The sequence below is a fragment of the Podarcis muralis genome, chromosome W (genome assembly GCF_964188315.1).
Source record: "Podarcis muralis chromosome W, rPodMur119.hap1.1, whole genome shotgun sequence".
Taxonomy (NCBI): Eukaryota; Metazoa; Chordata; class Lepidosauria; order Squamata; family Lacertidae; genus Podarcis; species Podarcis muralis.
Window position 1 is genome coordinate 13,353,611 of NC_135674.1, and position 14,540 is coordinate 13,368,150.

A 14,540-nucleotide genomic window follows, 5' to 3' on the forward strand; every position below is an offset into this window, starting at 1 on the left:
GATCTAGTTCAAAAATCATGAGGATTCATGAGGATCCGTGTTTTTTAACCATGTTTTTGCGCCCCTGTGGCCCCACTAAACAGTGGATGCATGATTTTTTTGATGCTGTCTACATAGTAAGACATAGAGTATCATGGTGGTTTTATTTAATTTGAATGAAAAAATCATATGAATTCTTGAGGATCCGTGCCTCGGATCCATGTTTTGTGGTGCTGCAGCGCGGCAAAGTGTTGGATCCACGTTTTTATAGCCCAGTTTGTAGCCGTGCCTTCTAGGTGTGATTTGACACTGAATTTGTTGGAGTTATTTTTAAAAAAGTGTAGGATCCATGAGGATCCGTGTAGATCCGCCTTTTACCCAGACCCAAATAAAACCATCCCTGACCACTGGTCCTGTTAGCTAGGGATCATGGGAGTTGTAGGTGAAAAAGATCTGGAGGGCCAAAGGTTGGAAACGCCTCGGCCCTCGGCCATCTTTCCCGCTCTCCCCCCCCCCCCCCGCCCTTGTGCGACACGCCTCAGCCTTACTTTCGCTGAGGGGAGGCGAGCGTTTTCCGAAGCGCGGACATTTCTTTGGCTTAGGCGAGGCGACTGTCCTGCATGGCGCAAGCGCGCCTCATCAAATTACCGCAGTGTATCGGCTTTCGCGCGGCGGAGGGATACACGCGAACGTCCTCCTCTCTCGGCGGCCGTTTCGGCTCCTCCAGCCCAGGCTATTTCGGCGTCCCGCCTCCCTTCTTATTTCTGACTTCTCCTCCGGCGGCAGGGAAGCGCGTCGCCCCGCCCCGAGGCGCGGAAAGGGAGGGACTACTTTGTCAAAAGAAGATCCGGCCGCGGCTAGCGTCCCCCTCCGCGCGCGTCCCCGACCGCCATTTCGTGAGTCGTCGCTGCCCCCGGCGGACGTGGAGCCGAGCCTTGTCGCCGGAGCCATGGCGACCTCCGTGGGCAACGTCTCCGACAGCACAGGTACTGGCGGCGGCGAAGGAAGCGCTTCGCCCCTCAGGAGGGAACCGCGAGGAGCGCGCGAGTCCCCGGACGCTGGGAGGCGAGGGAGCCTCTCCTTCGGTGTCGGACTGAGGAGGAGGGGGGGGGGTCCGCAGGCCTTGCTCCCTACGGTGAGAGGGCCGGTCCGCGGTGGGGGTCTCCGCCTTGGATACCTCAGAGGTTTTGAGACTACAACTCCCATCATTCCTAGCTAACAACACCAGTGGTCTGGGATGATGGCAATTGTAGTCTGAAAACATCTGGAGGGCCGAGGTTGCCTATGCCTGGTCTAGTGACAACAACTGGTGGTGATTATTAATTTATTATTTATACCGCGCCCATCTTTTTTAAAATATTTTTTATTCATTTTACATATAGTCGCATTGCATGACAACATGTCTTCATACAAAATCTCTTTGGCTCTGCTGAGCCTCCCTCCCGCCCAATGGTTTTTTACAAACTTCAGTTTTGCTTCCATGCATTTCACGTCCTTTCCTGTTCTTGTGATGTCATTCCGGAAGTTAATTACATTATTCATCCTGAATTTGGTTGCCTTTCTTCTGGCAAATCTTCAGATCACCCTGCTACTGATGTTAATTACTTACAGTTGTCTTTCAAATGTAAATTTATTCTAGTCTTTGTGGAAGGCTTGATCTCGCTGGTTCCGGATTCTTTCTGTCAGTTTCACCCAGTGATGGCAAAACTTGGCCCTCCAGCTGTTTTGGGACTACAATACCCATCATCCCTGACCACTGGTCCTGTTAGCTAGGGATGATGTAGTCCCAAAACAGCTGGAGGGCTGAGTTTGGGGGCTGCCTGACCTATACCCTGCCCATCTGGCTGGGTTTCTCCAAAAGAGATTTCACCAGTTGTTGTCACTAGACCAGGCATAAGATAGAGAGATAGATGATTGATTGATTGATAGATAGAGGGGCGGATTTAAGTTTGATGAGGCCCTAAACTACTGAAGGTAATGGGGCCCTTGATATGTCCAGCTGTCCTTTGTCCACAACCAATTGTTGCTGTTTTTTGTGTTTAATATATGCTATATGGTAACTTATGGACCTACCGTATTTTTCGCTCCATAAGATGCACTTTTTTTCTTCCAAAAAAGTAAGGGGAAATGTCTGTGCGTCTTATGGAGCGAATGCGTGGTCCCTGGAGCCGAATTGCCCAAGGGCAAAAAGCAGATCATGCTTTTTTTTTTTTTTTTTTTGAAAGAGGAAAGTGGGTGTTGAAACAAAGCCGCTGAGAGATAAGGGAAGCTGGAGAAGGAGTAGGCTGCCTGGGAGGGGGGAGGTAAAGAAAGCAAACTTGCAAAGGGGGGAAGCAGGAAGACTAAAGCAATAAGGAGAGAAATTAGAAGAAAAGGAGGAGCAAAAAACTTCTCCAGCTAAGGAAAATACACTAAGGCAAACAAGAGGGAAGGGAGTGTTGAAAGGAAGCAGCTGATGGTGGGATCGGGAGAGAGATAAGGGATGCTAGCAGAGGCTGCCTGGGAGGGGGAAGGTAAAAGCCCATGGATCCTCAGGATTTTTACATTGGGTCACCCCAAATTCACCATCAAATCACATAGCATGTCCATGGCTATAGCCTGCACCAAAAAAAATCACGCACCCACTGTTGCGTGGGGCCGCAATGGCGCAAAAACATGGTTGCAAAGCACGGATCCACATGGATCCTCAGGATTTTTGCATTGGGTCAGCCCAAATTCACCATCAGATCACATGTCTGTGGCCACAGCATGAACCACAAAAATCATACACTCACTGTTTCATTCAGAATTTCGTTCAGAATATCTTTTTTCTTGTTTTCCTCCTCTAAAAACTAGGTGCGTCTTATGGAGCGAAAAATATGGTGATGGGTATCTAAAGCCACTTGCACATCACAAATAGGAGCCGACACAACACTAAACACTTGCTGTATGTCGGTTTTATTTTATTGGTTTTTTATCTTCTCTTTTGGAAATGTACATCCAGGTTTTTTTCTTCAATTTTTTTGAGCCCCCCCCCCCCAAGAGAGTGGGGCCCTAAGCTAGAGCTTGTTTAGCTTATACATAAATCAGGCACTGGGTGGTTTACTTGCAAAGGTCCTATGTAGGTAGTGTGACATGTGAATGTGGTGTAGTCTAAATCTCAGATCCTACTTGAGTGCTGTGCCTGGTCATTGGCAGCACATGAAAATAAAAAATAGGTCTACACAATAGAAATTCAGCTTTAGGTGTCAACCTGCTCTGCTGATCTTGTCTGCTGACCTCGTAATAAGCTGCCGGCTTGAAAGGAAAATTACAGAGAAGCATACATTGAGTCCCAACTCCTTAAGAAGCCATCTGCTCCTTGCATATTCTCATTTAACTACAGTGTGTTGATTTCTTTTGTTTTTGAACAACAGAAACCGACCTGTTTGAAATGCAGTTGCAGTCAGGGGTTCTATGAAGCCCCTTCTCAGGGGCAGATGCCCCTTCCAGGAGCAGCAGAGAATGTAGGAATAATAATAATAATAATAATAATAATAATAATAATAATAATAATAATAATGCGGCAACAAGACACTGTTCAGGACACATTTCAGAATCTCATGATGATGATGACAACAATACTACTACTACTACTACTACTAATAATAATAATAAATTAATTCTGCCCCGCGCATCTGGCTGTGCTTCCCCAGTCACCCTGGGCAGCTTCCAACAGAAGATTAAAAAGACATTAAAACATCAGTCATTCAAAAATTCTCTAAACAGGTAAGGGTGGGGATTGGTGTACCTTTACACTGCCTGGAAGAAAGAGACGAGCCCGTGGTCAGTATTTGGTGTATGTCCGAATGTCAACCACTAGAACTTTGATCTCAGTTGGAAAACGGTTCAAAATGTCCAAATGAAAAATTCTTTATATACAGGCGATTCTCAACTTAACTTGGGGGTTACTTTGGCTTGTGAAACCACCTTGGGTTCGACAGAGAGTGGGATTGCCAAAGGCTTTTTACCCAGACACATGGCCCTTTCAATTTTTTATTTTTAGGGAAGTTTTGAATGACTGATGTTTTAATTATTTTTAATCTTTTGTTGGAAGCCGCCCAGAGTGCCTTGGGAGACCCAGCCAGATGGGCGGGGTAGAAATAATAATAATAATAATAATTAGCCAAGCATGGCAAGCTGAATGTGCGCAGGTTAAATGTGCGTAAGTTGCGAGTTTCATCTTTTACGACGTGAGTGACCATTGTGCCCTAAATGTAACCAACCTGTTGGCCTTTCTGGAACAGAAATGAGCATTTTTGTAAGTGGTGTGTGTGAAGTTTGCTCCATACGGCTTGGATCCTATGCCTCTCAATTCAGCTAGCTCATGATCAACATTGTATTTTTATTTTATTTTATTTTATTTATTGCTTGCCTATTTCTTGTCCTTCCTATAAAGGGGTCAGGGGGCAGCCTACACGGTTCTCTCTCTGCTCCTTGCTCCCTCGTGCCAACCCTGGGAGGTTGGGTTGAGCGACGGTTACTGGTCTGTCGCTTCGCAGCAGAGCATTTGAACCTGAATTTAACTGGGCATTTGCCCTTTTCTCTGACAGCAATTTCCCCTTCATCCCAATCCGCAGTTCTTTGGTCACATGGTTTGCTCTGCGTCTTCTTTTGGGAAACCCAGCCAGATGGGTGGGGTATAATAATGACAATAATAATAATTATTTATGCCCCGCCCATCTGGCTAGGTTTCCCCAGCCACTCTGGGCGGCTTCCAACAAAATATTAAAATACAATAGTCCTTCAGATACCAAAAGCTTCCCTAAATTAAGTGATGATGATGATGTTGATGTTGGGAGCCACCCAGTGTGGCTCGGGAAACCCAGGCAGATGGGCAGGGTAGAAATAATAAATTATTATTATTATGACTACTACTATCAGCTCTCCCTCCCTCCCTCCCTCCCTCTCTGTTCCATGCAAGCTGCCTGTCTCTTTCTCTCTTTCTGCAGCACACATTATGGGGTTCAAGTCTCGCCTGGTTTTTCTGCCACGGGTGGGCAGGATGTTGGCTCAGCCTTGGGCAACACCCAGTTACAGGGGTCAGCAGACTTTTTCAGCAGGGGGCTGGTCCACTGTCCCTCAGACCTTGTGTTGGGCTGGACTATATTTTGAAGGGGGGGAAAATGAACAAATTCCTATGCCCCACAAATAACCCAGAGATGCATTTTAAATAAAAGCACACATTCTACTCATGTCAAAACACGCTGCTTCCCAGACCGTCTGTGGGCCGGATTTAGAAGGCAATGGGGCCAGATCCAGACCCTGGGCCTTGGGTTGCTTACCCCTGCTCTTAATATTGACAAGTGGAGGAAGGTTTTCTTTTTGGAATGATAAAATCCTTTTTTAACAGAAAGGTTCAACCTTGCTGGCATCCTCTTATTATTGACAACTGGAAGGAAGGCTTCCTTTTTGGAATCATCAATTTTCAGAGTCGTTTTTACAGTTATATCAAAAATGACTGATTTGGTTCTACTATTAGAAATACATAGACCGATAATTATGAAATGATGGTGAGGTTTAATAAGTTAACAGTTTCTATTTGGACAACTTTTCTGCTGTACTTGATTGGAAGGAGAAAAAGAATCATTTCCTTCATCACAATTTAAACAATTAATTTAACTGAAACAATAACATGAGCATATGTATCCATGTTTGTTAACTGATGTGGTTGAACAATTTTTAAATAAAAAAACCCTTAAGATTGAGTTTTAGCACACATGAAAAACTTAAAACAAATCCTTATTTCCTGATGAATAGCCTTTGGACTATAACTTAAATAGAAAACTCTCTTTAGAATAAATTTTCATCCAAAAGCATTTTATTTTAAAAATCCAATTTAAATTTAAAAAATCCGATTTAAATAAAAACCGATTTGAATAAAAAAGTCTGATTTTTTAATTAAAAAAGTTAATTAAAAAAACCATTGATTTTTATCCACCCTGAGCAGGAGTAGTCGTCCTTAAGAAAAAGAGGCCAGAATGGGCCAGTATAGATGGCTTTTCTTTCAGTTCTCAAAGATCTTAACCTCGCTCAAGGTTGTCATCTGAACTGTTGTTGTTTAGTCGTTTAGTCGTGTCCGACTCTTCGTGACCCCATGGACCAGAGCACGCCAGGCACTTCTGTCTTCCACTGCCTCCCGCAGTTTGGTCAGACTCATGTTTGTAGCTTCGAGAACACTGTCCAACCATCTCGTCCTCTGTCATCCCCTTCTTCTTGTGCCCTCAATCTTTCCCAACATCAGGGTCTTTTCCAGGGAGTCTTCTCTTCTCATGAGGTGGCCAAAGTATTGGAGCCTCAGCTTCACGATCTGTCCTTCCAGTGAGCACTCAGGGCTGATTTCCTTAAGAATGGATACGTTTGATCTTCTTTCAGTCCATGGGACTCTCAAGAGTCTCCTCCAGCACCATAATTCAAAAGCATCAATTCTTCGGCGATCAGCCTACTTTATGGTCCAGCTCTCACTTCCATACATCACTACTGGGAAAACCATGGCTTTAACTATACAGACCTTTGTTGGCAAGGTGATGTCTCTGCTTTTTAAGATGCTGTCTAGGTTTGCCATCGCCTTTCTCCCAAGGAGCAGGCGCCTTTTAATTTCGTGACTTCTGTCGCCATCTGCAGTGATCATGGAGCCCAAGAAAGTAAAATCTCTCACTGCCTCCATTTCTTCCCCTTCTATTTGACAGGAGGTGATGGGCCCAGTGGCCATGATCTTCGTTTTTTTGATGTTGAGCTTCAGACCATATTTTGCGCTCTCCTCTTTCACCCTCATTAAAAGGTTCTTTAATTCCTCCTCACTTTCTGCCATCAAGGTTGTGTCATCTGCATATCTGAGGTTGTTGATATTTCTTCTGGAGATCTTAATTCCGGCTTGGGATTCATCCAGCCCAGCCTTTCGCATGATGAATTCTGCATATAAGTTAAATAAGCAGGGAGACAATATACAGCCTTGCCGTACTCCTTTCCCAATTTTGAACCGATCAGTTGTTCCGTATCCAGTTCTAACTGTAGCTTCTTGTCCCACATAGAGATTTCTCAGGAGACAGATGAGGTGATCAGGCACTCCCATTTCTTTAAGAACTTGCCATAGTTTGCTGTGGTTGACGCAGTCAAAGGCTTTTGCATAGTCAATGAAGCAGAAGTAGATGTCTTTCTGGAATTCTCTAGCTTTCTCCATAATCCAGCGCATGTTTGCAATTTGGTCTCTGGTTCCTCTGCCTCTTCGAAATCCAGCTTGCACTTCTGGGAGTTCTCGGTCCACATACTGCGTAAGCCTGCCTTGTAGAATTTTAAGCATAACCTTGCTAGCGTGTGAAATGAGTGCAATTGTGCGGTAGTTGGAGCATTCTTTGGCATTGCCCTTCTTTGGGATTGGGATGTAGACTGATCTTCTCCAATCCTCTGGCCACTGCTGAGTTTTCCAAATTTGCTGGCATATTGAGTGTAGCACCTTAACAGCATCATCTTTTAAAATTTTAAATAGTTCAGCTGGAATATCATCACTTCCACTGGACTTGTTATTAGCAGTGCTTTCTAAGGCCCATTTGACTTCACTCTCCAGGATGTCTGGCTTAAGGTCAGCAACCACACTACCTGGGGTATACGAGACGTCCATTTCTTTCTGGTATAGTTCCTCTGTGTATTCTTGCCACCTCTTCTTGATGTCTTCTGCTTCTGTTAGGTCTTTTCCACTTTTGTCTTTTATTATGGTAATCTTTGTACAAAATGAACTAGCCAGATGTTGAGCTCAGAATCAATCACAGTTGTTCCATTATTTGAAAAATAAGACTTTGGAGCCTTTTTGCCCCCAAATGACAACTAGATATTCCGTTTTGGCGACTGCAACCTTGGTCTAAGGCAGGCATCCCCAACCTGCGGCCCTCCAGATGTTTTGGCCTACAACTCCCATGATCCCTAGCTAACAGGACCAGTGGTCAGGGATGATGGGAATTGTAGTCTCAAAACAGCTGGAGGGCCGAGTTGGGCCACCACTGCTCTAGATCAGGCATGGCCCAACTTGGCCCTCCAGTTGTTTGGGGACTACAACTCCCATCATCCCTTGCTAACAGGACCAGTGGTCAGGGATGTTGGGAATTGTAGTTTGACGTTTAGTTGATCTGTTTGCGTTCGCCCTACAGACCCCCTTGGGGTTTTGCATCACGCCAGACATTGCGCCTTTTTATTTGCACACCACTGTCTGTCGGCTTTTGGCTCCCCTCTTCTAACTTTTTGTTTCCCCCCCATCCAAATGTCTTGGTGATCCTTCAGAACCAACAAAACGTCTGCTTTCCTTCCAAGGGCTGGCAGAGTTGGCTCACCGGGAGTACCAGGCGGGAGACTTCGAAGCTGCTGAGAGGCACTGCATGCAACTGTGGAGACAGGAGCCCGACAACACCGGCGTCCTGTTGCTGCTCTCATCCATTCACTTCCAGTGTCGCAGGCTGGACAGGTAGGAGGCTGGGGCCTTTCTTTTTCTTTTTAAAATATTTTTATCGGTTTTTCCATGTATACATCCTCTAACAACATTTCTCTAACAATTTTCCATATTTCCCCCCCCCTCCTCCTCTGGACTGCCCTCATATTCCCATTTTGTTTTATTTCCATATTACTCACCCTGTGTGTTGTTTCCCAAAATTTCCCCCATACGTATAATCTTACTTTTTGTTATATACAATTGTGTTTGTTTATTCAAACCCTGCCAGTGAGTCCAATTGTGTTGCTTCTTCATATATTCCGTAAATGGTTCCCATTCTCTTTTAAAGTCGTTGTTATCTTTTTCATGTAATTTATCTGTTCATTTTGCCAGTTCTGCGTATTCCAGAAGTTTCCCTTGCCATTATTCTTTCGTTGGTATTTCTTCTGTCTTCCAAGCTTGTGCTAATATAATTCTTGCAGCTGTTGTTGCATACATAAATAATTTCCTTTTTTTTTCTAAATCTTGATCTAAAATTCCTAGGAGGAATGCTTCTGGTTTCTTTACAAAAGTCTTTTTAAGCATTCCCCCCCCCCCCCCAATTCATTATATATCATTTCCCAATAATTTCTAACCCTTTTGCATTCCCACCACATATGATAAAATGTACCATATTTTTCTTTACATTTCCAGCAGGTTTTAGATCCCTTTTTATACATTTTTGCCACTTTCTCTGACGTAATATACCATCTATACATCATGTTCATATAATTCCCTTTCAATAAGATACAATCTGTAAATTTTAAATTCACCTTTAACATCTTTTCCCAATCTTCCAGTTGTATATTATGACCTAAATCCTGAGTCCACTTTATTTGTGCTGACTTTACCATTTCATCCAGCATTTCCCCATATAACGGGAGATTATACATTTTTTTTAGTAATTTCATATCACTCTCAATTAGCTCTTCTTGAAAGTTTGACACTGTGTAGCTGAAACCTTTTTTATTTTCTTCCTTAAACTGTTCGTTCAATTGTCTATGATGTAACCAACTTTGCAATGTAGTCTTTAGTTCTCATATTCTTTCATCTTTAACCCTTTTCAAGCCTCTATTAATAATTCTCTGTACGTCAGCCATTTCTCTCTCTTACAAAGAGGCTTTAATGCTAATACTTCCACTGGCGAGAGCCACCATGGAGTTTTGGGTTCTAAAAAATCTTTATATTTATTCCATACTTTTATAAGCATTTTTCTTATATGATTATTAAAACCTTTGTGTTTTTTATCTTTCCCATACCATAAATATGAATGCCAACCAAATCTATTATCATGTCCTTCCAAATCTAACATTTCATCGCTCTCTAATTTTATCCAGTCCCAAATCCACGTGATGCAAACAGCTTCATAATACAATTTTAGGTCTGGAAGGGAGAAGCCTCCTCTATCTTTAGTATCAATAAGTATTTTGTATTTTATTCTAGGCTTTTTCCCATTCCAGACAAACTTAGAAATATAGTTTTGCCAGTTTTTGATGCAGACAAAGTTACTTATGAGGCTGGGTCCTTTCAATGTAATAATAATGAAACCATAATACATTTCATTTGTATCTCGCCTTCCCCTGCCAAAGCTGTGCTCAGAGCGGCTAACACAGGCTTCCTCAACCTCAGCCCTCCAGATGTTTTTGGCCTACAACTCCCATGATCCCTAGCTACCAGGACCAGTGGTCAGGGATGCTGGGAACTGTAGTCTCAAAACAGCAGAGGGCCGAGGTTGAGGAAGCCTGGGCTAACACCATAGAAATAACAAAAGAAAAAAAATGGTCCAATAGCACCTTAGAGACCAACTCAGTTTGTTCTGGGTCTAAGCTTTCGTGTGCAGGTGCCTTTCTTCAGATACATGGAAACCAAAGTCTGTATAAGAACTAGTATGAAAAAAGAGGTCTCCCAGCATTCTCCCAGGCCCATATAAGAACAGCGTAAAGAGTTGGGCCTGATGAGCGTTTACTGTTCCCAACCCTAATCCTGCGGTAAGCCATCTAACTAGGTTTTAATTTGATCCTGACTTGTTTTCAGGAGGTAATTTCATTATTGTTTGATTTTTATACCAATGTTAACTCTTAACACAGCATTTGTAAGAACCAATCAGATTTCTTCTGAGCATTTCAAAAACATCCCCACGTGGGACAAAGTCAGATCAGAGGAATCCTTTTTAACTACAAAGAACTAAATTGAGCATGCATACATGTTTTAGGGTAAATAAAACAGGAATCAAGGAGGAATGCATTTAGCAAACCCCAGAGGTCATAAACAGGCAGTAAACGGGAGAGGAAGGACGGCAAGGAAAGATAGGCATTTTTATCACCTCCTTGTCCTTTTTTAAATGGCAAGGAAAGATAGGCATTTTTATCATCTCCTGGCCCTTAAGATCTACCTAAACTAACAAAAGCTACATCAAAGCTATCTCCTATCTTTATGGCCCAGGATGCCTGGTGAACAACTGGTCTGTGTAAAATGCTCTATACGTGACTGTCAGGCAGAGAGAGAAGAAAATGGCAGAAGTGCAGAGGCTTGTGGGATTTGATCAGGAATCATGTCAAAATGGCTCAAGCCCAGTCAAAGCAATGCATTCATTGCTGACACAATGGCTTGCTACATTTTTCATAATTCCTCATAGCAATCCCACGTGACCACCACATCTCACAGTTTTTCATTTATTTAATTTTTTTTAAAAAATTGTTTAGTTTTTTGTAAGAAGAGCTTAAGATAGAGGTTAAGGTAGTAGAGGTATTGTATCCTCTCCATTGTCCTGCATGTGTTCATGTATCACGTAAAGATCTCCAGCAGACATTCCTGAAGTAGAGCTTGACATCCTCTGCCTATTCTTTTTTTAAATTGAGCGACTAGGCATGACCAACGTCAGTCTGCTGAGGCAGCACTGAGCATCACATAAATTGGCGGGAATGTAATTATAACTTCTTTGATTACACGTGAAGAACCAGCCATCTGGTAAGTGCACATGAGCATAGTTAAAAGTAATCTGTTGAACACGTGAACTGTTAGGATATTTCCGTTCCACCTTAAAAGGGAGCAGGCTTTGTGAGTCACAGAGTCTGCGTATTTCCTGTTCACAGGAAGTTTATATTTTGTCTATTGCTTTCGTTTCTCTCTCTGTGCCTGAGACATCGAAGCAGGTAGTCATGTTTTTTCCTTTGTTCTGACCAACGCTGAATAAACTTGTAAATATGCTCTCCTGAGTGCATCTTTCGTTGTGCGAACTCTGCTGATAGAGCGTGCACTAGAGCTCTGGAATGTGGCAAGCTATTTCCGAGGCTCGTGTCGCTAATTGACTGATACTGTATCTACGGGAGATCGATGGATCGCAACGGAGACGACGTGGAGGCATGATGGCCTTTGTCTCCCTGGCAGTATCCCAACATGAACAATTCCAAGTTGGCCTTCCTGTTTCCAAACAGTGAGTTGCTTTCTCACTGCAATTCACAATCTGAGCCAAGAGGTGTCTGGCGGTGCTGCAACTCTAGGTGTGTATAATGATATTGCATCCAGAGGTAACTTTTGTGTCACTGTTCCCCAATCATGGAGATTGGTATAACCAATGACACCTTCAGGAATCCATTCAAGAAAACCACTTTCACATGTCTGCGTCGTGTCATATGAAAATGTTGTGTACAAACTGGGATCATATAATCTCCTAAGGCAGTGTGCATATCATATGTTTCACTCAGACAAAAATGAGAGACGTTAGTGTTAGGACTGGTCGTTGTCCTCTTCAGATCACCACACAAACGCTTCTTGTTATTTTATAACTTTTTATTGCGTATTAACAAACAATCTTATAAACGGTTCTTATCTTTAAATGTTATTCCTCAGAGTCACTTATTTCAGATACCTTCTGAGCTCTGCTTCTCCGTGACCAGCCACTCTCAAAATGGCGAAGGAGCTGCTCCTTTTGCTTTCCCGCTCTTTTTTCTAACCTCCTGGCTAGAGCTGGCTTGTATCTCTCCTCCTCCGAATCTGAGCTAGAACTTAACCATTGCCGTCCCTGTAAACATCCTGTCCCTCCCTGTTGTTCCTGTTGCTCTCTTCTATTAGATTCACTGCTCTCCCCCCCCCCCCCCGCTGTGGAAAACTTTCTCCCTCAGGGAAACTAGAAACTTCTAACTCTAAGTCTTCCCTGACAATTAGTAATTTCAGCTAAACGCATCCTCAAATTATAGGTATGACTAGAAGAAGTGTCAGGGGGAAGATAGATACATTGAGTACTAAGTATAAAGAAAACAAATAATATACATGTTAAAATCAGCATAGAGTTCATATTTAGCTGAGTAATCAAGGCTACTAAAAAAGTCTCTGGTTCTGCTTGAACATCATGATGCTGAAGTTGTGTCCTGGCATCAAAGGTCAGGGTCTTCAGCATTCCCCATGTCACCTTTGGGCATCCCTCAGCCTTTTGAGGATGAGGACAGGCACGACAGACTTTCACACAGGGCTGCTGAACCTGTAGAGGCGGAGTCAGGGTCATGGTCCTTGCAAAGTTCGGAATGGGTTTCTGCAGGTCTTGGTGCCAGCGCATGTCTTGGCCGATAGGGATGGATACAGCGACCTGGAATCCACAAAGGACCTGAGGAAGTAAGAACAGTAGGGCATCCCTGCCCCCAGGTAATCAAAGGAACAGGTCCCTCTCACTGCAGGTTGGGGAGCTGCTGGTACGTCACTAGAGGGTGTTCCAGAGGTTCCTCTTTCCTACAATGGCGTTCCATAGGAGAAAATTTATTAGGAAAGGAAACCGTTAATGAAGGACACCCAATAATATCCTTAGCTTGTGTCAGAGGAATGGAAAATTGTTTATGCAGCTGCTTGGCTCCCTGGTGAAAAAATGCATGGCTGTCAATTGCATTAGAAAATAACGGACATAAATATTTCAGGGCAGAATCAGCATGTTGATTACCTTCTGAAATGACATTCATGAATCCTGTGTGGGAGCGAAAGTGAGCAGCACATAGAAAGGCACAGTTCTATTTGTCAAGAGATTTTTCAGTGTCAAGAACAGAGAGAGTAGATTAAAATCTAGCATAGGAGAAAGATAGGAATTAGCCAAATGTGATAAAAAGATTAAACACATATTGAGTATCCACAGTGATCTCTGTGCACTCATCTGATTAGCTGTAAAAAAAAAAAAGCCAGTTATTTTCAGAGTCCTTATATGTTAAAACACCTCTAGAGGGAGCTCCATCCTTAGAAAGTGTAAGTGCGTTTTGAACAGGAACCAATTTCCTTGGCACCTGTTGAATCAAAACCAGGCATGGACCTTTAGGAGGGTTAAAATGAACTGTCCCAATATAAGCAGTAAATGCAATCTGACAGGGAAGAGAAGAACTCATTAGGGACTCGTGCTCCTGTTTAGAAAAAATGCAAATAACAAGCAGCAATATTTCGAGGCGGTGTATTAGGCAAAGGTAGCCACTCTAAAATCGGTATTCTGTCAGCAGTGGCTGGGGAAAAAAGGAGTCCTGTGAGTGAAGACATTGTATTAAGGAGAATCACGTGTATGAGGTGACCCCAAAACTCTGCTACTGCTGTAAAGTAAACTCATTAGGAATTTTCAGTTCAGGGAGGAAAGGAGAAAAAACAGTCTGTAATAGGCGATGAAGAATTGAGTCTCACTGTCTGAGGTGGAATCGGACCTGTATGCTATGTCTTAATTTTATAAACCACCATAGGGAACTGAAAATTAGCAAGTTCTGCTGTCACTAGGTCGAAACCAGCACTGCCTTTAGTGGCATGGCTCAGATCTGCCACAGGAGACAGTGTGTTAAAAGCAATTGGCTCTGCTGTTGTGACTTTGGTAGAAGACTGACAATCAGCTGGCACAACTGTCTTTGTTCTCCCATTTAAACCCAGGCTGGAAGGCCACCTGTCGTGGCATTGCCTGTCTTTAGCAGAATGAATTGAAGGAGACAAAGCTGCTGCTAGGAGGGCAGATTTGTGAGTCTCAGTGCCAATATTCTGGCAAGGCTTAATCATTTGAGCACTATCTGTTTCTGGCTTCTGATAAATCGCTTTAAGAGCAGTCTTGCATTCAGCATTTTCATTTTCATAAGCCAATTGT

General features: G+C 43.2%; 1 protein-coding gene across 2 annotated transcripts in view; it reads left to right on the plus strand.

Moving 5' to 3' along the window:
- The first annotated feature begins 817 nt into the window (after positions 1–817).
- LOC144326277 (UDP-N-acetylglucosamine--peptide N-acetylglucosaminyltransferase 110 kDa subunit-like) overlaps positions 818–14,540 on the plus strand; it is a 133,960-nt gene continuing 120,237 nt past the window's right edge. Inside the window, exons 1-2 of one of the 2 annotated variants that reach the window (XM_077922828.1) lie at positions 818–965; positions 8,299–8,449. In XM_077922828.1, the coding sequence (XP_077778954.1) occupies positions 929–965; positions 8,299–8,449 (188 nt within the window). In that variant the 5' untranslated portion in view covers positions 818–928. Of the gene's footprint in view, positions 966–8,268; positions 8,450–14,540 lie in introns of both variants that reach the window. The other variant, XM_077922827.1, reaches the window with a different exon arrangement.